General features: G+C 36.7%; 1 protein-coding gene across 12 annotated transcripts in view; it reads left to right on the top strand.

Annotated features, from left to right (window-relative positions):
- The window catches only part of Tcf4 (transcription factor 4), a 348,055-nt gene that overhangs the window by 4,117 nt on the left and 318,520 nt on the right, over nt 1–25,418 (top strand). For all 12 annotated transcript variants that reach the window (XM_004623671.2, XM_023715119.1, XM_023715123.1 and 9 more), the window contains one exon: nt 591–663. In XM_004623671.2, coding sequence (XP_004623728.1) covers nt 591–663 — 73 coding nt within the window. The remainder of the gene's footprint in view (nt 1–590; nt 664–25,418) is intronic.

Here is a 25,418-nt window from a genome sequence, read left to right as displayed (position 1 = left end):
AGGGTAGAAATAAATGCTGGAGAGAGAGGGAGTGGAGAGAGGGGGGAGAGAGAGAGAGAGAGAGAGAGAGAGAGAGAGAGAGAGAGAGAGAGAGAGAGAGAGACTTGCTTCAGTTGCTCTCATGTTAGAAACGAAATGAGAATTTAGTGCAGGTGGCACTTTTATTTTATTTGGGTTCACATATGACAGGCAAATCCAAACGGGATGGAAATGGACATTGCCACCTTTATGGCCAAGGTTTTCAATATAACACAAATAACTTTTTTTCTCCTTTGTCAAACTAGTGTTTACTAGAAAGACTGTTGTCCTCCAACCTGACTTGGTAACTCTGTGGGGGCTGTGTTTGTGTAGCATCTAGTAACATTGCTTGGCAATCTCAGGCACCCGAGGAAAAAGAAAGAGCTGTAGTGATGGGGGGGGGGGGTTGTAATGTGCCTGTAACAGTTCTAAGTTGGATGGTGATGGATTTTACTATATAAACCCTTAGCATAAACTCTTAAGTTATTTGGTATGAATAGGTAATGTCTGTGATGAACTCTAAAGGCACAACTGTCTTCTTTTCAACTGCAATATTTCTTTGTTTCTTGTAGATGTTTTCACCTCCTGTGAGCAGTGGGAAAAATGGACCAACTTCTTTGGCGAGTGGACATTTTACAGGCTCAAGTATGTAAATTCTTTTTATTTAGTGTGAAGTTAAATGTTCTTATTTATTGATTTGCTCAATCTGTATTTTTGTCTCTGAAATGTTATGAAAAAGTCATTGAATTTTAGGTTAGGATGAGATGCTTATCTCAGTGTCCGTCAGCAGTGTAACTCACACCAATTGTTATCTTTTGTAATTAAAAGTAGACTTTTTTTTTTAAACTGAGAAAACTGTCTCAAAATTCCATCACTTAATGCGAGTCATTTTCTAATATAGTTGTAATCACAAACATGTGACGATAAGACCAGTGTTGACATAGGAAATAAATTTCATATTCTATTTGAAAATACAAGGAAAGAAATATAACTTCCATCAAAAGAAGGAATTCCTTGTAAATAATATCAATTATTAGTTACTGTGTACAACTAACCCTTTTAAAAAATGAGTACTTAATTTTGCAGATGAATGCTATGTAGGAAACCATAGCTGTAAATACCCTCTTGCTGATCTGAGAGGCTAAATATGAATTTATTTTTAAAATACAGTTTTTGACGCTTTAGCTGTTCCTTATTCTTCATTTACTTGTGTGATGGACTTTTGTTATATTTAAAGTTGCAGATTTGGAAGGACTTTAACATTTTGTGAATGAAAGATCTTAGGTGATGTTTCAAAAAAGATGTTAGCGGTGTTCACAAAGGAAGCTGTATACACAATGATTGTTTGGCATCTAAGGAAGAGTTTTTATTTTTAGTACAGGACTGTATGAGTGTCTCTTCTTAAAAGTGAAGACTGAAAATATGATATTCATTTAAAGTGATTTACTTTGATGTTGCTCAATTAATTTTAAATAAGGAGTTCTGCATCCTTGCCTGCTATCCTTTAGGTGCAAGACTTACTCCACTTATGCCTGTTAAACAGCTGTAGTATTTTAGGAGTTGTGCCAGTGCTGTAGAACAGACAGCACGTTAGTCAGAACACTCTTCTTAGGTCACGCTGGCAAATGTTGACATCTTTTAGTTGTGAGATGCCACTGGAATTGTCTATCAGCTGTCAATATAATTTCACATCTTTTAATTCTCATCTGGTGCTATAGCTATGAAAGAAATCTGTTTACCTAAATGATTTGTATGAATGGTATATTTTAATAAAGGTGATGGTTTTTAAAAGTGGCTCATTTCTAAGTAAGTTACTTTTATTTGTCCCCATTAGTCTAAGGAATTTTTCTCTCAATAACTTGATTTAGAAAATATGAGATGCCTCCTGTTGTTATATTTTGAAACTTTTGGGGGTTCACATTGATTAAAAGTACTATTGACTACGTGTCTGTGCTTCACTATTCTAGACCCTGTTGTTGTTTTTCTTGAGGAACTTAAGTTTTTGTCATTGTTTTATTAGTGTTGTATCCTCTCAATTTGTATATGGAATTGTCTGTATAACTCTTATGGCAGGAAATATTAATGTGACTGTGTCAAGTAAAGTGCAAGTGTTTCTTACTTGTTGTACCCTATCAAAACAGTAGCTATATCTGATAGTAATTTTCTTCATGTTTTACTTAAGAAATGTGCATTTGGTTTAAATCTGAAAATAGAAGTCAGGCAAGCACAGAAATGGACTACTTGCAAAGTCAGTGTAAGATACTTCTTTACACTATTATAAAAATGAACACATTTGGAATAACTTAAATGTGGTACTTTAGATATGATTTCATACATTAAGTGAAATTAAAAGTATGAACTATGTTAAACTGAAAAAGGACAACTGTATGTTTGTCCCATTTTCTGTGATCACATTTGAATAAAGCCCTCGCTATCATGTTTCAGTGTTTGTAGAGAGTGTAGAATGTGTAAATTGAATATATATTAATAATTTTGGTAAGTAATCATATCAAAATTTATATATTTTTTTATATATATATATATATATATATATATATATATATATATATATATCTGGAGAGGGACTTCTTCCTTACTGGGCCATGTTATGATATTCTAATGAATATGCAGTGATTATGTTTAAGGTGTTGAACTTCATTCTACATTGTACTACTCGTGTGTTTTTAGGACCAGAGGCTTGCTTGCAAGGGGAGGAGAAGGTGTAGTGGCTGTTTTATTTTTGCCAGACTGGTTAAAAGTGTAGGGTGCTCATTCAGTGCAGTGTGATGGTGACTGTAATGTACAGGATGCAGGTTGGACTGTTAGTTTTCCCCATCTATAAAGATAGCAGAACATACAGCTATTAGTGAAGAAAATGCTTTATATTTCTACTTAGTAAAAAAACATAAATCTTTTCTAAATCATAACAGATTAAAGTAGTCATGAAATCTGTACTTTGTCCTTTAACTGAAAGAATGAACTAGGAAACTTTGGGTAGAGAAATAATTCTCTAAAGTTACTTCAAGTTAATATCCATTGTCTTGAGTGGACTCAGATGTCACTTTCATAGCTTGCTTTGAAACTTAGATCCCAGAAAGAAAGATCTGAACTATAAGTAAATTATTCCTATTTGAAAAATCAGCTATATTTTTTTTCAAAGTGAGGCATGGTAATATTTCATGCTTAACGTCCCCAATAGCTTTTGATTCCATTAATACATGATGCTGCATTGTGATTTGCAATGTGAGAATGAAAATAGAGTGTGGCCATATTCTCTTTAATCTTTGATTTTACAAACATGGTTTTTCCTACCACCTTAAGAAATGGTGAGGCTGCTAGGAAGAATGGAATGTAACCTGAGCTACAGCCTGACATTCCCAGGGAGCATTTTTCACATGAAAGGCTTTTGTCAACCCAGGAAAGGACCAGCAGTTTTTGTTTGATGTTTGCAGGTGTTCAGCAGAAAGCAGTAAAACAATTCAGCCATGATGGTCCAGAGCTTCGATGACCTTAACACAGAATTGGTGGGCTCTGGGATTATTTTTAAGAAATAGTTATAACTTATGGTAATTTATACAAAGGGATTTAATATCAGTTATGTCATTGATCTTAAACTAAAAGCATCCAGATGCCTGGATTGGAAAATTGTTTTCATTAAAAAGTTAAAATGATAAAGTTCTTAAAAAAAAAAGTTCCTTAAGGATCTATAATTTTTTGCGGAGTAGAGGCTTCATTTTCTAATGTAATAGATACATAGTTTCTTTGGTTGTTCTTGAGCCTTTGTGAACAGAAGATGAACATATTGGTGTTGGTATCTTTTGCAATGATTGTTTTAAAGTTGGGTCATTAAAATTAGGTTCAGTGAAGACCTTGTTAGATCAGCCCTAGTCACATCTGTTACATGTACTTACAGTTAGTCTGTGATGGGCCCTACATCTTCCCATCTTCCTCCCTTAATTTAAGTTGTGCTTTTTCTCTATAACTGGTTAGTTTTACCTAGGTGTTCAGCAGTTGTTAAAAATTGCCAAATGAATGGTGTTTGAACAATTGAGAGGAGAACAGTGAAACACACCACATCTCTCTTGTGGGTCATGTTTGGGAGACAGGAAATACTTCTTGGCATTCATATAGATTAACCTATATCTGCATGACACTAACATGGCCTGTTAATTGAGTAAATTCATTGAGAAAAAAAAAATCCAACACAGTTTTGTGTAATATAGAAGATTCAGGTGGTAAGTGCCCTGGCTTATTTTCATTCTGTATCAGTTTGAGTTCATGGTAATGCTGTTGAAAACCTGACCTCTCTAGAAGGCACCTACTTGTCAGGGTAGCTACTCACACTAACTACTTTGTGTGTGTGTGTGTATGTATGTGTGTGAGAAAAGAATCCTACCATGGTAGTATAGCTCATAATGGCTGTGTAACTTTTTGTAAAAGGCCGAGATATTTAATAGAATTTGAAAAAATATAGTGATATCAAGGCCATTATGTCAGAATCAAGAATTTGGGGGTTAGAAACCCTCTAGCAATGTCTTGCTGAGTGTCCTCAATACACAGCTAAAGAAAGCTGCAGCCCAAGTTAGGGATCGTCTAAGTGGTGCCTTTGTTGTTGTAAGAAAATAAGTTTGATTTGCTAATTCTCTGAGGGATTGCAAATCCTTTATTGGAAATCACACTGGCTTTACCTCTTGTACTCTGTCATTTTCCTGGGTAAAATTGTTAGAATTTGTGTGCTGATATTGTGCCTGTAATGGTTTTGTGTGTGTGTGTGTGTGTGTGTGTGTGTGCCCTCTACATGGTCTTCTCTAAAGCTTGGATTATCAATCCTTCTCTCTTAACTAGTCTGCCCTGTGCCTAGTAGTGAGCTGTCAGGTAGTAGGATGGAGGATGAGTGAACATGGCACTGACAAAATTAGAAGTGCTTTAATGTGCCAGGAGGGGTTCTCTAACTGTGTTTATTGTCTTTTTAATCCTCACAAGAAGCCCATACAGTGGAAGGATTACCATGCCCAATTCATGGATGAGGAGACTGAGATCAGGGGTGTTAAGCAGGTTGCTCTCAAGGTAGCCAGTAAAGAAATTAGGTTCTAAACTGAGGCCTGCCTAACTCACAGTCCTTAGTCCTTTTCATACACACACATGCACATGCATACACACACACACACACACACACACACACTGTGTACTTATCTGATAGTTTTATTTTTCATGAATATATAGCTGTAGAATATAATAGAGGCTTGGCATGGAATTCTGTCTATGATCCTGTCTTTAAAATCCAAATAAATAGAACTGGGGAGATGGCTCAGAATAAGCGCTTCCCTGGCAAGCGCCAGGGCCTGAGTTCAATCCCTGGTTTTGCAAAATAAATAAATAAATAAATAAAATCCTAATAAAATATACCTTTCTAATATAATGGATATCAGTATAACTTAATACATCTTTCTGTGTTTCTTTTAATATTTATTTATTTATTTATTTTATTTGGTATTGGGGATCAGACTTGGGTCCTTGCACTTACCAGGCAGGCACTGGTGCTTCTGAGCTATTTGTTTGTTTATTCATTTACAAGATAATGTCTTGCTTTGTAGCTCAGTCTGGCCTTGAGCTATGTAGCCCAGGCTGGTCTTGAACCTGCTGCTGTGAGCCTCCTCGGATTATAGGTGCACACTACCATGCCTGGTGTCATTATTTTTAAGAAGGGAAATGTAGAAATTTTTAAAAGTTCCTATGCTTTCATCATACTGTAAATTGATAGTCTGCAAGAGTGCCATAAAATATTTTCATTATGTCTATGTGTGTAATCAGACATAAAGTTGAAGTAGCCAAGTCTGACCTATTAATATCTAAAAGTAGGGGTCTCCTATCTAAGTATAAAAAAGTATGCAGTTCATTGTTAGGTCTTCGAAACTGATTATTCAAGCACAATAATCCTAAATTTGATCTGAATTACTAAAATAAGTGGCTTGAAAGTTTTGATATGTCTGTTAGCAGACATATGCTTAAAATGTTAGTTTTCTAAATTCAGAAGGAAAAGGAATGCTCTGTGTGACATTGACTTCAGTAAATAAAATGCATTAAACAAGCATGGGGATCCAAGAACTATTGAGAATGAAATGCTTAACATTTTTGACAACATCAGCAAATTATCTTTACCCTACTATTGTAATGAGGAAATCACTTAAATAACAGATGAACAGCGAAGTCACATAAACATATATAATAGAACTATGTAATGAAAGTTTATGCTGTTAATTGCTCGAATCTGTCTTAAATGCTTAGAATCATGGAGCAGTAAAGACTGTCATATAAACAGTTTTCTTTTGAGCTTAAAATTATTCCTTTTTGCTTTCATCTGCTATGATAAACAAAGTAATTTTGTAAGCTTTGCAGATCAAACATTTACTCCTAATGGTAAACTGCATTTTATATTGGAAGTTTGCAGCCTTGTCCAAGGCAGGGAGTTGAGTCCTGGTGGCCTGAGGCCTGTGATTTTCAGTATTTAGTATTATGTCATTTAGATCTGTTCCCAGAAGCCAAGATAACAGATCTTAAGTTTCCTAATAAGGAACAGGGTGTGTTTTGCATGTTCTTTAGTTTATAAGTCTTGAACCAAATTGTTCTTGGCCAGCCCTTTACACTCTATATGCATGCTGGTTAAATAGGATCTCATACAGATGAAGCATCCAAATGAAGGCAGGCAGGAAAAGAAAAATCTACCCTTTCTTAATTTTTGTATTTTATGAGTTATTTTTATGACCAGGTGTTCTTCCAAGTTAATTAGATAGTGCTAAGTATCATAGAAGTAAAGCACTTTATAGAGTATTTTAAAGGTTATTTTTGTTACTGACTTGTTATTGCTCTGAGTAAGATTTTCAAATTGGCCAACACATTTATCAGCTTATACGTGAATTATTCATTTTCTAAATGTATAGTCCATTTAGACTGAATGTAAGGTATGGTACATGGGATTTACATGGATTCTTTACACCTATATCTCCGAATGCTTGTGAAAGAGATGTAAGAAAGTAGTAATTCAGTCTTTCAAGAAGATTGGTTAGCACTTTGTTATTTATGTTATTTATATGTACAAATATATGTACAAACACATACATTTATTTATATTAGACTCAGAGGAATAGCAAAAGTGTTGAAAAGGTTGTCATGTTTACTTTCATTTCAAAAAACAAATAAAGGCCCAGTTAATCAGCATATCAAACACCCAGGTGTGTTTAAAATCAGTTTGTGTGGATGAATTTCAGGGCCGTAAGAAAGTATTTTATTTAAAGGTGCAGCCACAGGATTGTTCCAGTGGATTCTTTTGTATTTTTGTGTGACAATTAACATTTAATGAATGACTTTCTAGACTGCCATCGGTGGTAATTACTATATGTAGTTTATTAGCTGCAATCCATTGTTGTACATGCCTGTATTGATTTGTTTTGCAAACAACCCCTCACACATGTGGCAGTAGTTTGCACATTACTTTTTAAAAAACCTATTTCACTTGCTGAGGCTGATATTGCCTCTAAAATCTTTTTTTTTTTTTTTTTTTTTTTTTGCGGAACCAGGGATTGAACTCAGGCCCTTGCGCTTGCCAGGGAAGCGCTTATTTCACTGAGTCATCTTCCCGGCCCCCCCTCTAAAATCTTTAGCTTTTAAACTATCATGTCCTGGGAGGCCTTTTGGGGCGGAGTCATTTCATCAACTTTACTACAAAACTTCATCTTCAAATTCCCAGGGAATTCCCCCCACTGAAAGTACCCCATTTTGTTTTCCAAGCAAATGATGGCCATTTAGAAGTGGCATTACAGTTTTTAGATAAGGAACCAATGTGTGGGAGGGTGAGATGTCCTTTCTCCAAATCATACAGTTGGTTGTAGGTGTATAATACTCTTGTCTTCTTTTTTTTTTAATACTCTTGTCTTAACCCTCTGGTCAAAGAGCTCCTGCTGCTTTTAATTAAGGTTTGGATTCCATCCGTTGGTACCAACTGTATGTTTGTTAAGAAGAAGAAAACTTGTATAATCTATTAGTTCTGAAAAAAATAATAAAAGTTGAGATTGTGAGAGGTGGACATTGTAATCGGGTTGACTTGTCATCACAAGTTCTAATATGGCCAAGGCAGTTGATGAGTAACTGTTAAAATGTATTGTGTTATTAAAAATAACACAGTAAGACTTATGATTAAATATCAGGGCTGTAATTTAATCTTGGGGTTCTGGTGCTGTTCATAAACCATTTGGCTTTTTTCTGTAACAGATGACGTCAAAATACAGCTTGATTGAATTATGACCCTGCGCCCAGGGGCACCTGCTTGAGCGCCTACTTCATGGTGTATCAGCATTTCCATTACCAACTTTTTTCCCCCCTCTGACATTTTTTACTTCGAATAGTTAAACTAGACTGATGTTTGGCGTATAAACTTTCAGTCGCTTGAGAGTAGACTATTTTCTCAATAAAATAGAGAAGGTGGTAACAAAGCCCTGTTACAGAATACCTTTGCAAATGCTCTGTCTTTAATCTTCCATTCATTTAAACATTCCCTTTTGGGTACTTAGTTGAAGTGCAAGGCATCCAAATGGAAGGTTTGTAATCTCAAATTTCCCAAGCCAAGACTTAACTACCAAGGAGCTAGAGGATTGGTAAATGAGGGAAAGATGAAGCATCTGTGGAGAATTACCTGTCACAATCTGATTGAAGGTACATTGACGGGCTTGTAGCACATGCTGAGGTCATACATTGTGTTTGCAGTTGTAGGACAAAGAGGGCTTGGGAGAAGATCTTCCCTTGAGGGCATTGATTCCACCAAGAAAGAATAGAGAATCACATATAATTCCATACAGTGTTCCGAAGTCATAGTCATACTCCATAGTATGACTTATTTCTTTTCAGGGAAAATTGATGGTGAATGTTCATATCACTCTTCCTTGAAAGAAGGGTAGGGTTTTGACCTGTGTGTATTGGACTGCAGTTAGGATCAAGATCACTGAACTGGCAAAGAAGGAAGAAAACACAAAGGGTGAAGCAAAGAGATAATCCAGAAAGGGACAGCACAATCCAGCATTGCAGCGGTGTGGGCACCAATCTGGGCAAGTGTGGGATTATCATTCTCAGACAAATATGCTTGATTTGATGGCCAATAATTTCTTTCTGGATTTGAGATTTCTTTGGTAGAGTAACAGGTATTAATACAGTTTCTTCCATAAGTACATGTTTTTAATAGTTGTATTAAGAGCAGAATTGAGGTTTTTTCATCCTTATGCTTAAGTTTTTCCTGTTATGTCATTTAACAATGGAAATTGTCTTGATCCAAAATGACAGCTGCTTTGGAGAAAATTTTTATTTAACCAAATTCTGGAAATGTAAATTCTTTTGCATTGTTTTGACTGATAGAGTAATACAACCTTAAAGTCTCCTTTAGTCTAAAAAAAGTTTAAAACTCAGCAACATAATTCAAGGGAAGTTTCCATTTTTTTCCCAAAAGTAAAACTATCATATCTACATCATTTTGAAGGTCACAAAAATTTATCATTCTACTTTTTATTATCGTTACAGGCATTGTTACCAATGCCACATTTTTTTTTTTTTGTCATTGTTGTTCAGAAGTTAGCAGGGAAATGTAATGATTTAAAAAATGTATTTCAAAAACTTTCAAAAATAATTTCATCTTAACCATTACATATGTGATATACATAAAAGTATTGTGGATTTGCCAGGTGAACCTTGAATTAAATTTATCGTAATTATGATACAAATAAGAAAGAACTTTTCTCTCTGTACACCATCCTTTCTCTAAGTATTGATGTGTGGAGATGCAAGAATCATTCTCCTTGTGATATCTAAATATTTCACTATAGCACATACAGTACTTCTAGGTACAAATTCAAGTAATGGCAGACATTGGCTTAGAAGGAATTTATTACTAAATAATTGCAATAGAATAGAATTATTTTTCAAATAGCATAATTCCAGAAAAAATATTCTAGATATATTTACAATTTTTCTGTTGAGATCCTATATATTTGCCAACCCCTTTCTTCATTTGTTAAAATAATAAGGAATTTAAATTGAAAATATTTTTGCAAACCTACAGTTTTAAACTCAGAACAAAAACAATTTGGTGTTCGAATAGTTCAAGATTGAAAGTATACTTTCCTACATCACCCAGCCCTACTAATTTAAAAAGATAGACTGAACCCTATTAGTTTGAATCCTTGTCTGAATAGTTGTTCTTTGTCGTGTTTTTTCCTTGAGTATCAGTCCATTAACTAATGTTGTGAACCTTTGAATCTTTTCTCTTATGAGCACTGTGATTCTTTAGTTACTTTTAGCCACCAGATTAATTTTCTTTTGACATCTAATTTTCTCCTAATTTTATTAACCTTTTATTATTCTTTAATTTGCCTTTTTGGTCCACATAAAGAGCTATTTCTCTTCTATATTGTGCATATATTTACAGTGTTATACTTGTGAAGGAATTCTAAATGTAATCCTTACAATTTTGGTCAAATGAGAGATGTCTGTAGTGGGTTAAGCCTTGAACATTTAAAGAACCTTGAGTCTTGAGAAAGGAATCTACATCAGGTTTCCTTCGCTCCCCCACGTGAATGAATAGTCTTTACTGAAATAATGGAAGAATTATTAAGAATGATTAAATTTCATTTGCTCATTTGGTCATTCACTTATCCATTCATTGAGTAAAGTATTTTCTGAGAGCTCAGATGTAGTTACCATGCTGTATGTTATATGGTTCTGAAGAAGGAAGAAGTCCACTGCTACATCACCATTGGAGCGTGATGTTCCTGTTGTTCCTATTGTTGGGTGACAGTTCTATGATTCAGTAAGAAAGTGCTTTGAAAATAGTGCTGTGAAGTCAGGTGTGGATCATGTGCCTGGATCCTCAACATTTGAGGAGTAAGGCAGGATTGGGGGGGGGGTGGAGAGAAGGAGGGAGACAGAGAAAGAAATGCATCTCATTGCAAAGGCTTCTGGTTTAGTGTCAATACTTGGAAAAAAAAAGCTAAGTGAAACAACTATATTTCTTTGGAAGATATTTTTCAAATATGATTACATGCAGGCTGCAGTTTTCCAGCAAAAACAGTAGCTAAGAGACTGTGTGTGCATGTATCCTTATGTAAGCCTAACAGCAGGATGGATCAGTATGATTATGGAAACAGGACCTTGACATCTATTATTGTCATGGATGGACCCAAATTTATTGTCAGAGACTCTATGGGCAATAGTGATAATTAGATTCCATTTGTCTTTTTTGAGCAGAAAATTAAAAGTTTTTTTTTTTTTTTGTCTTTTGAGACAGGGTCTTGCTATGAGTTCAGGCTAGCCTTGAGCTTACTTTGTAGTCCAGGTTGGTCTCAAACTCACAATGATCCTTTTGTCTTAGTGCAATTTTATTTATAATTGTGTTATTTTATGTATAGACCACTAGAGAAACATACTTTTTAATTCCCAAGTGAATCTTTTTAATATTTATCATGAAGTTTGCACACAGGAATGTTATTCTTACGCCTTTAAAACAGCATTTATTGGGCGTCTACCAAGTGACAGGTCCAATGCAGGCTGCTAGAAATGAAATGATGAGCAAGGCAGATAGGTTTCTGGGTGTCTCATCCAGGAGACAGAAGTGGTGGTGTAATCACTGGAAGAGATGGCAAGTTCTGCATGTGAGAGGTGTGCAGTGTGGAGACAGTTCCTGTAGGGGATCTGGCCAAGTTCGAGTAATCAGCAAGGATGCTTGGAGGCGGGCAGGGACCTGGTGGCTGCAGGCTGGGGTGATGGATTGTATGCCGAGGGCAGGGTGTGGTTGTAGGGGAAGAGAAGGGCAGGACTGGAGCTGAGCCTGAGAGGTGCACAGGGGCTTCTGGATCTTGTGAGGCCCAGTGTCAGTTTTGCCGCTGGGTGCTGTGATGGGGATTTGTGCCTGGAGCAGGGTGCAGCACCCTGAGGTCCAGGCTCCAGGGAACTCACTGTGGATGGCTCACAGCAGGCTTCTGCGTGTGTCCAGGTGAGAGATGGGGTGCTGGATCCGCAGTGTGCCTGGTGAAATCTGTATCATTAGCTCACTGGGAAGTGTCCATAGCAGGCGTTTGCTTTTCTGTGAAAATACAACTTCAGTACATGCAAATGTACCATACAGCTACCAGGTGCTCCGTTAGCCATCACTGTAGGAGTCCTTTTTATTCTTTGAGAAAAGTTAAATTATTTTTGCAGTTCTTCTCTGTGAGGGTACAGAGGTCCAAGTGGGTCTTATTTAATGGCTTTCCATAATTGTGCACCATTTAGACTTCTTAGAGCTCATGTTGTGACCAGTAAACATTGGTGCTTTGGTCAGATCTGTTGAATTCATTCTCTTCCAGGGTCGGGTGTCAGATGGCGCAAATGCAGGATGTTGGTTAACTTGAGGAGGATGGTTTGATTGAAGTGATATTATGAGACGACAGTATTATTACTTGATTGCATTTTTTCCTTAGGTAGTCTGTGGGAAAAAATTATCTAGTAACTCTTGGTCAATAGCAAAACAAAGCTGATTCTTTTTTCCAAGGCTCTGCTCTTGCCCTTTTCTAAGAGCAAGACTGCCTCCCCCATTCCCTTGTTTATCTTATTCTTTATGACTTAGAGTTGTCTCTTGAGCCAGCATACTGGTTAGTCTGTTAATCCAGTAGGGTGACTTTTGCCTTTTTAAAGTATACTGTGTTCAAATTGAAGATAAAATCCTGCCTTTTGTTCCCTTTCCATCTTAGGGATAGAAAGGCCAGCTAGGTAGAGCTTCGGGGTGGCGCTGTGGTGGTGGCCCAGGTGCTGCTGTCTGTGTCAGTGAGTTAGTCCTAGCTCCATGAGCCTGGAGCCTTTTGTGTTCCTTGCCAAAGGCTGCAGCAAGGAGAGGAGAGAGGTCTAGCATCATGATTGGGAAACCCCTTGCAGCCTGGATCCGCAGCTGGTGAGCCAACAGCACAGCCAGGGTGAGAGCAGGCAGGGGCCCTGTGCCTCTCAGAGAACCTGTCAGGACCCAGGCATGCTGTAGTCAGTCTTAGCTAAAACCGAAATGAGGGAAAATTACTTTTCTTTGTGGGAGAGCACATTTGAAAGCTTCAGTAGATCTACAGTGTTTTTCTGTTAAAAAACCTGTGGTAGAATGTTAAGGCTGGTGAACCTGAGGATGGATTGATAGCTGTTTGTTAGAATATTTGTTTGCTTTGTGTGGGGGATAGTTCACAATTGGCAGGAAAACAAAATGTAACAAAACACAAATTTTCCATTCACATTCCCTCTGGCCGAGGCCCTGCTTCTCGCCCCTCTTCCTAGCAAGGGTTTTGTTGTGCTTGCTGCACAAGGCTGCCTTTATGCCTTCTATGCAGATGCTTTTTGTTTTAAATTTAACCCCACAATCAGATAGTGATCGAGTACTTTTAAAATATAGGACATTTTTTTGAGCACCAGCCTGACATCCTAAGTGAAAAATTCCACATGTGACCTCAGGTGACTTGACACGGTCAACACACAGGTGTACTAGCAGAATTACATCAAATGACTTTCATGCCCGATGGGTAAGGTGTATGTGAAACATAAATAAATTTAATGTTTAGACTTGGATGCCATCCTCCAAGTATTATGCAAACACATATATTCTAGACTCCAGAAAACATCTGAACTTGAAAACACTCTGGTAAGATACGCTCAATGTGTATTATAAAACATAATTTATCATATAATATTTGACAGCTACAGAATAATATATGTAGCTTAGTGCTGTCATAAACACTCCCAAATCTACCAATGAGCATAGAAACTATAGTTCCTGTAGTTCCAAAACCAGATGTTGGCCCACTCTCTGGCTTTCTTCCTGTCCACATTCCCCATCTTTTCTGCCAGGGTAAACACCCTCAAGCTGCCCCTTTCCTTCTTTCCTTCCTTTCCTTCCCTTCCCTTCCCTTCGCTTCCCATCCCTTTCCTGTTCTCCTTCCCCTTCCCTTCCTTTTCCTTACCCTTTTTCTCCCTCCCTTCCTCCCTCCCTCTCTCCCTCCCCCTTTTCTTTCTGTAGTTTTATGACTTGACTGTGAATCCCTAAACAAGGAGTTATATGTCTTGGCTTGTATCTGAAGATTATCAGAATGGTTTCATATTGTATTGTGTGCTATTTGCCTGCTAAAATTAATACCTTTTAAAGATTTATCCATGTTGATGCACATGACATTAGTGTGTGTGTCACGGTTTTATTTGAGCATGTTCATGACAACAGACCTTTGGACTAATTCCCTTCTTTGGGAAGCTTCTTGTGTTTCTCTGTTGACACATGTGTACATAACTTTGTCAAGTAGGTGCTTCTCATGAGATATCCATGAGTAGAAGTGGTGGGTTAGAGTCTGGTGAAAGCTCAGCATGACAAGATTGTTTTCCAAGGTTTTTAATTAACCAATATCCTTTTCTGAAGCATAAAAGATTACTATTGATGCCTATCTTTGCCTACCTTCTGTGCTAATAAGTTTTCTTCATTTGTATCAATCTAGTAGATAAAAAATTTAAAATATATCATTGTGGTCTTAACTTATATTTCCTTGATAATGAGGTTAATTTCATTATATTTATTGTTATTTATGTGGATTTCTTTTGTGAAAGTCCCCAACCCCCATGTTCTGTTATTTTTTTTTCCCACTGGTTTGTGATTATTGAAGTATTTTGGGGCTGCTCACATCTTTCTCAGAGTGCTGTGCATATTTTACAACTTCTCTTTTCAGCCTTTACGTTATTCATTTTAATAAGCAAAAATCTCTAATGTTGTCATGTCATTGGTTTTCTCTTTATCATTTTATGCTTTGTGTCATGGCTGAGGAATCATTGTCTACCCAGGTCACGCAGGAAATCTCTTACATGTTTCTTCTGCAAAGGTTCTCCTGTTTGCCTTTTCATTTAAGTTTTCAATAGGATTGGGATTGACTTTGTATGGAATGGGGTAGAAGGCCCCTCTTGCACCTTTCCATGGAAAAACGTAGATGCCCATTTGTTCTGGGGTCATTTATGGAAAAGGCAGACCTTTCCCTTGTCAACCATAGTGCTGCTTCTGTAGAATCTTTACTTATCCTACTTTGTGAAGGTCTTTCCTCCTGGCAGACAGTTTGTCTTCCCTCAGCACATTACGGTTCAGTTTCGTAGTGTAGGGGAAGATAGCTCAGTGGCATAAATGCCTGCCTGGTAAGCCCAAGGTCCTGAGTTCGATCTCTGGTACCAAAAACAAAAAGCACTGTAATCCCAGCTCTTGGGAGGCTGTAAACAGGTGGATCACTACGAGTCTGATCTAGTAGTGAGACCCTGAACACCTTGTAGACTCTTCCCTAAAATACAAAACCAAAAAACAAACATAGTATATTTAATACCTCATAGGTTGCAGCCTTTCCTCCTCTCTCTGTCTCTTATGTATTTATTTGATTTTAGGCTGTTTTGAGGCCTGTGCTCTTCCAAGTGAATTTAAAATTAGTCTTGTCAAGGTCTTTGATAAATCTGGGTAGGAATTTTTATTGGAGTTATATGGAACCTTGAGATTGATTTGTGGAGAATTATTATATTTTAATGGCAATTATATTTACTCTTACATATCTTCATTTTTTTTTTTTTTGGTCTTTGTTATCTCCAAGTAACTTTTTATCCTTTTGAAATTATACTTCTATAATTATAGCATTATCTTTTTATTGAGAATCAAACTCAGGACCTTGCACTTGCTCTTGCGAGGCAAGGGCTGTGTTGCTGAGCTGCGTCCCTAGCCCCAGTTTTGTCATTTTCTCCATGAGGTTATATATTTCTTTTGATGATTTAGGTACCTTATTTTTCTGGTTTTATTGTTGATGGTTTTTCTTTTAATTAAATATTCAAATTGTTGCTGCTATATAGAGATTGAGTTTTTATTATAGATTTTCATATTTAATCATGTTGCTTAGTTTTCTTATTAATTCTTAGGATACCTACATGTATTCTTTAGCGTTTGCTCTGTAGATTTTTTTTTTTTTTTTTTTTTCAGAACTGGCGATTGAACTCAGGCCCTTGCACTTTCTAGCCAAGCACTTATTCTACTGAGCTAACTCTCTGGCCCTGCTCTGTAGATTGTTATGTGACCAAGGATAATCTGTTCTTTCTCCTTTCAGACTCTTAATTCTCTTTCCCCATAAAGTTGTGCATGGTGTACTCTTATTACCATTTTATTCTCTGCTGACTATAATTGTTTTGCTTTTCATTCCTGATATTTATTTGTATCTTTTTTCTTTCTCCTTGACTGGATAACTGCATAAGCTTTTATCCCTTATTTCTGTTCAAAGAATAAACTTTTGGCTGTATGGATTATTTTTATTATGTGTTTGTTTTCTATTTCACCAGTTTGTCTTTATTATTTGATTTCTATTACTTGGTGTGCTCATTTTTTTTTCTAACTTTTATAAGTATGTTGGTACAATTTAGATATACATAATGATTGCATTCATTGTAAGGAATTTGTACTTATACATGATACATCCTGGTTTTTTTCCTAACTTGACGCATTATCTTGTCTTCATGTATTTTTATGTGTAAGGAAATATAGCTTAAGTAGACTTGTACGTTGTATGTTGTGGTGTTACTCTGTCCTGTAAACTTTAATATCTAACATTTTCATCATCTTAGATTTATAATGATTGAAAAATTTTCCATATCTTTTCCCCTGACTCTTCCAATACTTACTAATACCTTGAAAATTCTATAATAAATGTGTAATTTACCTTATTTATGGATTTCAGCTGTCATTTGTCAGAAAACTCTTCTATGTGGTAACAGATCTTTGGTATTTATCAAGATTTTCTTTATTATTAGTTTAATTAGTTTTTCTAAGTATTTCATTATGTGTTTGTGCAACATGTATTCTTTTATTGTTACATTATCTGTATGTGTGTATTTCTGCACACCCAGAAATTCAGATGTGGTGATTGTGCTTTTAAATCATGTATATCTTGCTATTTTTTTTGATGTGCCTGACATATACATTCTTGAGAAAAGTGAGTTTAATTAATCTGTGATGGAAATATTATAATTTTTTTGGCCCTAAACATATTTATATTACTGCATGCATTTGTATTTGCAATTGCTTTGTCTTTGTGGGCTGGATCTTGATCAGCTAGCATTAAATTGTTTATAGTTACATAGTTTTTGTAAAACTGTTAATTCTCTCAAATAATTTTAGGACCATAGTATATTATTTTTCCTATCTTTTCCATTTTTAATGGAAAGTATTCTTGTTTTGATCTTTAAAATTATTTCTACAAATTAGTTAATCCATCTTTTGCAGGCAGTATTTAGATTTACCAGGTATTTGTTTACCCTGTTCAACACTTTCTCTAGGATTTCAGATTTTTATGGGATCATTTTAATATTTGGTAAAATACATCTTTTAGATATTTTATTGGTATAGGAAAGTTTAAGGTCAATTCTTTTATTTTTGTTTACTTGGAATGTTCTTGTACTTGAAGGACAATTTTACAGGACACATGATTGTAGACTGGCATTTATTTTCTTTTATAACTCTGATTGCTTGTCTTCTGAACTCCATCATGGCTTGTGAGGAGGAGGTCTGGTACCTCCCCAGTGGGAGAGATACCTTGTCCCTTGACTTCTTGGGGAATCTAAACATTTTTTTATAGTATCATTTTTACTGTGTGACTTTACAATTTTACTGTGTCACTTTCCTTAATTTTACCTTAGGATACTTTGTTTTTTTTTACATCTGTGATTTTATACCATCCTTCAATTCAGAAAAGTTATCAGCTTTTAGCTTTTCAAATATTCTGTTTCCTTCATTTTTTCTGTTGTCTTCCTTGAGGACTCTAATTAGATGTTAAACTTTTTCTTCTGTTTCTCTTCACCCCTCTCTCATACTTTCTGTCTCCTTCTATCTGCTATATTCTACGTTATTTCTTTAATTTTACCTTCCGGTTTGTGAATTCTCTCTTCAGCTTTGTCTAATGTGTTTATAAATATTTCTTATTCCATTGCTTATGTTTTTTTTATAAAAGTTCCATTTTGTTCTTTTAAAGTTATACCTGCTAATTTCTATATATTATTTCTTATTCATTTCTGTGATTATATCTTTCATTTTTAAATGTAATACACAATTATATAGATATTATTTTAATAATTCCAGCATGTACTCTATAGGCTTATTTGTTCTAATATGTTCTCTTACAAAATTCACTTAAGTTTGTTTTTCTTGTGTGTAATCCTTATGATTTTGTATTTGGTAGATATTAAATCTGTGACAAGGTGGGAAACTAACGTGAGACTCTTTTCCCCTGTGGAGGACTGGCTGTTACTTCAAGACCTGCTTAATCTGGAAGCCTCCTGTTGGCTTCTCATGTGGTCCAGTCCTTCCACAATCAGGATACTGCCTCCACCCTGAGCAGATTCCTATCTCTTGTCCCTGCTTTTCTCTCTTACAAACTTAAGTTTTCCTTTTGATGCCTTCAGCATGCCCTTCTTTTTTGAATTCATACTTTTGCAGAATTTTTTTTAAAACTTGGAACCTTGGGTCTGATGTGAGAGGCCTTCAGAATATGTAATTGATCATATGTTCCAAAGCAGAATTCTGATTTACTGCATAGCCCTTTTAAATTTGGCTCTGTCCCCGTTTATTCCACTAAACCTGTTATGGCTACCAACAACTTGCATCTCTCTTAGCAACTTTTTAGAAAATTGTCCTTTTTGTTTTATGGGAATTCTGTTCATTCATCTTTCACTTGACATGTTCTGGTATTCTTCGTACCTCTGCTGTGTTGGCACTTCTCCTGCCTGAACTGCAGATATTTGAGAACTTCAGGGATTTTATCAAAACTTTTCCTCTTCTGGTGAGATGTAAATGGTGTGTAGTGCCTTTGTATAGAGTCAAGCTGACTTACTGTCCTCTGGTTATTAGCAGTGTGACCTGATTTCTTTGTTGTTATGTGTATTAAGAGGGTTGTTAGGAGATTTCACTAAGATTGTGCTTACCATACACTCAGTTCATGCCCTACATGTAGTGGATAGTGCATCAACTTTCACCTCATACACATTTTCCCCTATATTTTCTTCTCTGTTTCCAAGATGTTCTAGTATATATTACTGTGGTACCATCTGTGTCTCTCAGCGTTACTCTGTAAAGCCAGTTGTCTGTTTTACTGGACAACTCCCTCCTGGCCCCTTAATGTATGCTTCCCATAGTATTTTACCTAGAAGTGGTAGTAAGTACTGCTCTGCATCTAATGAGGACCTGGACACCTCGCTCTCTTCATGTTACCCTTGTCCCATCTAGTAATTGTGGAATTTGCTCTCCACCTTTGCTTCTGCCACTTGAAATCAAAGCACCACCATTTCTTGCCTGGTCAACTGGAGAAATCTTCTGTGCTTGTACTCTTTCTCTGTAGACTCCATATTTCGAAGGGACCAGACTGATTTCTTTCTTTCTTTCTTTCTTTCTTTCTTTCTTTCTTTCTTTCTTTCTTTTTTTTTTTTTTTAAATTAAGCAGGTTGGGTTGCCTACCAACTTCAGGGTTTTATCCTGGTCCTTGGAATAGTCGTGGAGGAGCCTCCACAGCCTCATTTGTTCCCTTCTCCTGTTACTGCCTGTAATCTAGCTCCTTGGGACATTTAATTCTTGAACACTGGCACCCTTATCTAAATGTGGGCCTTTGCGCATGGTGTGAAGGAACCTTCCTGTTCCCCTTTGCCTGCCTATTCAGAGCTTAGCTGAAATGACATTTCTCAGAAAAGCATTATTTGATCTAATCTAAATGGAAACTTGTTTTGATTTAATACATTCAGACTTTATTTAATAAATAATTTAATAAACAGACATGTAGTTGAAACAGAATTTACTGATTAATAGGAATGTGTATAACTGTGTTTATTTTAAGTTTAGAATCAGAGTGTTGTCATTGGAAACCACGGAACTTCTTTTTTTTTGTTCATTTTATGGACTTCATATATCTTCAAAATCACATTTTAGCTTTTACATGTGCACATACATTTCCATGTATCACCAGGTAAATTATCCACGTCAGGAGTTGGAGAACTAGCCCTACTGAATGTTACTGCAGTCTCTCTTATGTCATTTTCTTATGTGTTAAGCTTAGTTACTTTTCTCTCCTTGCTGGGACAAATACCCGACACCCAAAATGAGGAAATGAAAGGTTTATTTAGCTCACAGGTACTGGAGGTTTCATATGTAAAGCAGCCTGAATTACATAGCAAGACCTCAAGACACTGCCGTGTCACGCTACAGGGTCTGCAAGAGAGGCTGGGGCACCACCGTGTCCAGGATGATCCGCTCCATGCCTCCCAGTGCGAGCAGCAGGCCTGGGGAGGAGAGGCGCACATGATGTCAGTGTTACCGGTTCCTGCCTCTCTGGCCCCGCCCCTCAAGCACCGCCCCGTCTTCTGGCCCCGCCCCTCAAGCCACTCCCCGGTCCTCTGGCCACGCCCCTTAAGCCATGCGCTGCACCTCACGCAGTGACTTCCCCATGATTTACTTGAGGCTTTGGGGGGACAACTAGATACAAACCATAACTAACATAAGCCTTGGAATCTGATTATCCCGAAGTCACTGAAGAGGAACCAAGACTCAGATAATTCCCTGACTTGTTCAAGGCTACGCAGGAGTGGAGCCTAAATTTGAGCTCTAGCAAGGAAGCTCTTTCCAGATCGTCTACTTCCTTTCTTCTCTGGGCAAACTTCTAGCGAATCCTGATACTGACTGCAGTTCTCCCAGCTCTTCGCAGACAGTAATTCCCGTCCTCTGTACAGCAGGCTCAGGAGGGCAGGGCATTTTTGACATTTATTACAGATCTGCTTTTCACTTGCTAGCTCTTTATTGCTCTGAGTATCCCTTTGAGGTCTCCTTGAGTTAACAGATAAGAAAAATTAAACAATGAGTGATTAAATGAGCTCTCTGTGAAGTGACACAATGGAATATTGAATTGTTGATGAGTACTTCTTATTAACTAGAAGAAAAAAATGCAAGAAACTCTTATTGAAATTTTAGCAGTTGTAGCAATTTTTTGTTTATCTGTATCTATGTTTAAATAAGTATTAGGAAAAAAAAATGTAACCAGCACAATTTGGCCTGGATTTTATAGATACTGTTCTTAAGAAAAAGCTTAGTTTTGTGTTCAAAGTCAGTTTTTTATAGAGAAGAATATAAACTAGGTCTGAGTCCATTAATACTTCATATGACAAACTTAGGAAGGTGAAACAAATATGGAACGTAGGATTGGGTGAGTTGGTTTCTGTCTATGGCTGTATTACTCTGAACGTGCCTGCTGTCTTCTGGGTGAGTTGGTTTCTGTGTACCAGGTAGGGTGTCCATGCCAGACCAGAGCAGGTATGGGTCACAGAAGGCCAGAGGGCATATGCTTGGGGTGTGATGAGCCCTGTGCAGCTGCTGGGCAGCCAACTTCTCTGTCCAGAGATCTCTAGGGCCACATGTATCTTGTAACTCTTACTAAGGACAGAATAACTCTTACTCTTGTAACTCTTATTAGGGGCCGGGGAGATGGCTCGGTAGAATAAGCGCTTCCTTGGCAAGTGCAAGGGTCTGAGTTCAATCCCGGGTTCCAAAAAAAAAAAAAAAAAAAAAAAATGTTATAACTCTTACTCAGGCCAGTATTTGGTTATTGGTATAGCATTCTGGTTCAAATATACAATTTTTGTTTTGTTATTTTGATTTTTGAGACTGCGTCACATCGTAGTTCAGACTGGTCTTGAACTCATAGCGATCTTCCTGCCTCAGCCACGCAAATGGTGGGACTACAGGTCTGTGCCACCCCTCCTAGCTCAAACATATGTTTTGGTGTTTTAATTTTATAGAACTAAATTTTTTTAAAAGGTCATATTAATATACAATCCCTTATATCATAGGTTTAAGTATTTTGTCTCTTATCTGTCTAACATCTATAAAGGAAACCTCTTAAAACCATTCTACCTCACTAGATGGATAGGGAATAATGAACACTTGTTTCTAAAACAAAAACAGTCTGGACTGGAGCAGGGGTCAGCAAATGTTCTTTGAATCGCGTTAGGCAATTAATGGTGGTGCAGGCCAACATTCTTCATTGCAGTGACTTCACTTCTGCTGTTGTGACATTAAAGCAGGTACAGAGAATGGACTGGCCAATGATGATTCATTACTGTGTTTCAGTACCATTTATTTACACAAATAGGCATCAAGCATTTGGCCAGGGGTCTGCAGTTTGCAGCTCCCCAGATTAGAGAAGTATGTTGTAGAATAAAAAAATGTATTTTAATGTGGGGTAACAAGATATGGGTCTCCCCTGTAAACCCTTCATATGAGTAGCTGAGAGAGCTTCTGCTTTCTGTGAATTGAAAAAGTGGGTCCTCCTTGTAGGCCAGAGAAGGTGTTGAGTATACTACAGCGAGGGTGTAGAGCTCGTAGTATTACTTTTGTAAATAGAATAAAGTCTTTGAAAGTGAAAACAGGCTGTAAGGAAGAGAAATTAGGAAAAGTACCATCCATGTATGTGAAAGAACTGTAGAAGGAATAGATTGTTTTGAACATGTATTAGGTATGAGAGTCATCATGGACTAAGTGTAAGATTCCTTAGAGAAATTTTATGTTATAGAGCATCTTCATAGACTATTGTTATTTATGTGGCATTTTAGCAAATTTATTGAATGTTCAGTATATGTGAAGGACTGTGAAATTCTTGAAATAAAAGTGGTGATTAAAAAAGATAGTTCTTGATCTCAAGGACCTTATACTGAGAAATGTGAACATCTACATAAATATGGTCTGTCAGCTGATAAGTTCTTGAAGGACGTGGATGTCTAGGGCAGTAGGAAATCAAAATCTCTGGGGTCAAGGTATGCACTGATAGACCTGGGCAGGAATTGGACAGCTGAGCCTTAACGTTCTCAGTGGGCATCTGTGGGGAAAGGAGCCCTGAAGTGAGAGGAGCCCCGAGGCACGGTGTGGGTGGAGAGAAAGCAGGAGCCCTTGTGAACTCTGCAAGTGACAGGTAGTTCTGCAGGAGTAGAGAGGTAGGGATAAGAGCTAGAGGGGACGTTGTGCTCAGATATTGGCCAGGGTTGGCGAGTAAATATCAGGGAATTTGAATGTTTTGGGAACTGGAGAATGCTTTGGGACTCTGATTAAAAAAATATGACATATTTCCATAGGAAGATTCATATAGGATGAAAACTCAGTATTTTGCATACAGTTTTAGGAATAAGGCATAGTAATTGTGAATGTAACTAACATCCTATAGACTTTTCTCCTGATGGGCAAATGCTTCATTGCCCTGCTTGGTAGTGGCCACAAGTGTTCTTTTTTTTAACTTTTTGAAGAATTTATTTTAAAAATTGAGATACACAAAACACATATAAAAACGCTTAACATGGTAATTATCTCTTTATAATCTTTTCACATATGCACACAGGGAGAAGAGGGAAATATGGGGAGTTTTGAAATTTAAAATATTAGTAAAAGACACATCGCGATCATTCTTCAAAATAGTTATTCTAACTTTGAGCACACTTAACCCATCATTCTTGCCATTTTGTGTGTGTGTGTGTGTGTGTGTGTGTGTTTGTGTTCTTTTTTTAGTTTATGGTATACTAACCTTTTTTATTTTTAACTTTTATATTAATTTTATTGAGAAAGAAATAGCAATGAGACCATTTTAAAACAGGTTAGTAGGACAGTTACAATAATTAATACCTTGCATATTGTTGTCTTTGTAGTAGTTACTCATAGTACAAGATACAGACATGATCTATTGTCTAAACACTATTAGTTCAAACTTTCTTGTCATTGAACTAAGAGAAGGTAGCTGTATATCTATGATATTTTGGATATACAGATGTATATATTTTAAAAAGGCAAGTGTTCTTCTAAGCTGAACTAAGATCTTATTACTTCACTTACTTAAGAGCCTAGGAGTATGTTACTGTTATGTTCATAAATTTCTTGGGAGAGCTATTTAGGAAGACCAGATAAGCCTGCTTGCTAGTGATTGTGTACATCCTTGTCACCTGTCTGCTGGAGAGATGGTACAGCCTTCCATGTGTAAGATGCTGCTCTTTTATAAAACCTGTTTTTTAGAGGCATGTGGATTAAATTCTCATCAAACTATAGTCCAGAGCTCTGGGTTCAGCGTACATTGAGAGCTCAATAAATGCTACCAGTTAGTACCATTATTAGATTAACGAAAAATCCATGATTTCACACTGGATGCCCATATACAGATGCTTACAAATAGTTTCTTTCTTTCTTTCTTTTTTTTTTAATGGTACCAGGGATTGAACTCAGGATCTTGCGCTTGCCAGGCAAGTTCTTATGCTGCTGAGCTATCTCTGGTCCCCAGTTTCTTTTCTAAACATGCAATTACCTTTGCAAGCATGTTTTGCTGCATAAAAGTCTAGGTGGGCATGTGTATTTCTGGATCTTCATGGGTTTTCTTTGGAACAAAACTTCCTTTACTAAAATACCCTTCCCAGCACTGAGTAAACTCTTCTGTGTGATGGGTGTGTTACATATTTTCTATATAAAACAGCAATGGTGTAGATAAGTTAACTAATGAATATTATTATGTGCCTTTTTTTTTTTTTTTTTTTTTACTGCTTCTAATATTCAGTGGGAAATTTTCCTTGTTAAGAGACACTGACAAGGCCAGTTGGCCTAAAATTAGATCCAGCAGCTGTGTTTTGAATCAAGGCCCCACATGTGCACTTCACACTCTTCCCTGCTGTGCTGTCTGCTTCTTTATCTTGCTTCAGGGAGCAGCCTTTTTGGGTGAATGTTAACATCCATGTCCTTCCTGGTACGACCGGAAAGGTGCTTCTGTGTAATCACATGCAATGCATATCCAGAAATTTAAAGAAAATTATTTCTTTATTTTGATAAAACTACCCATTAGTATAATTTTAACTTAGGCTGTGTCGGAGACTTTAGCCTTTGTCTATCCCACCACCCCCAGTGTAGCAATTACAAGTATAGAAAGAATACACACACTTATATATCATTTGGACTCTAAGTCAAGGTACTAGGTCATCATGAAATTTAATTCCTCCCCAGAATAAGCTTTTAAAAATTTCTATGATCATTTTTCATCTTTTGGACAATAAAATATAGTTTGCATTCTATTTTGTCATTTTATATCCAGAAGCCAGTGTTAACCTATGTTCACGTTATGGGTTCTGGACCCTTTATACTTCTTTGCCCTACTGTTCAGTTAATAAACATTTTGTAGAAGAACCTATTCATGTACACAACACTGTCATGTTTCAGCTTAAGTGTCTGTGTTTGTAAGTGCACTTCATTTCATCTAATTAAGTTATTTAGTCATTTACATATTAGCAACGTACTACACGTTCCTCTT

The sequence above is a fragment of the Octodon degus genome, unplaced genomic scaffold (assembly GCF_000260255.1).
Source record: "Octodon degus isolate 3935 unplaced genomic scaffold, OctDeg1.0 scaffold00003, whole genome shotgun sequence".
NCBI classification, from domain to species: Eukaryota; Metazoa; Chordata; class Mammalia; order Rodentia; family Octodontidae; genus Octodon; species Octodon degus.
The sequence above is the reverse complement of the archived record's forward strand: the minus strand, read 5'-3'. Positions and strand labels throughout refer to the sequence as shown.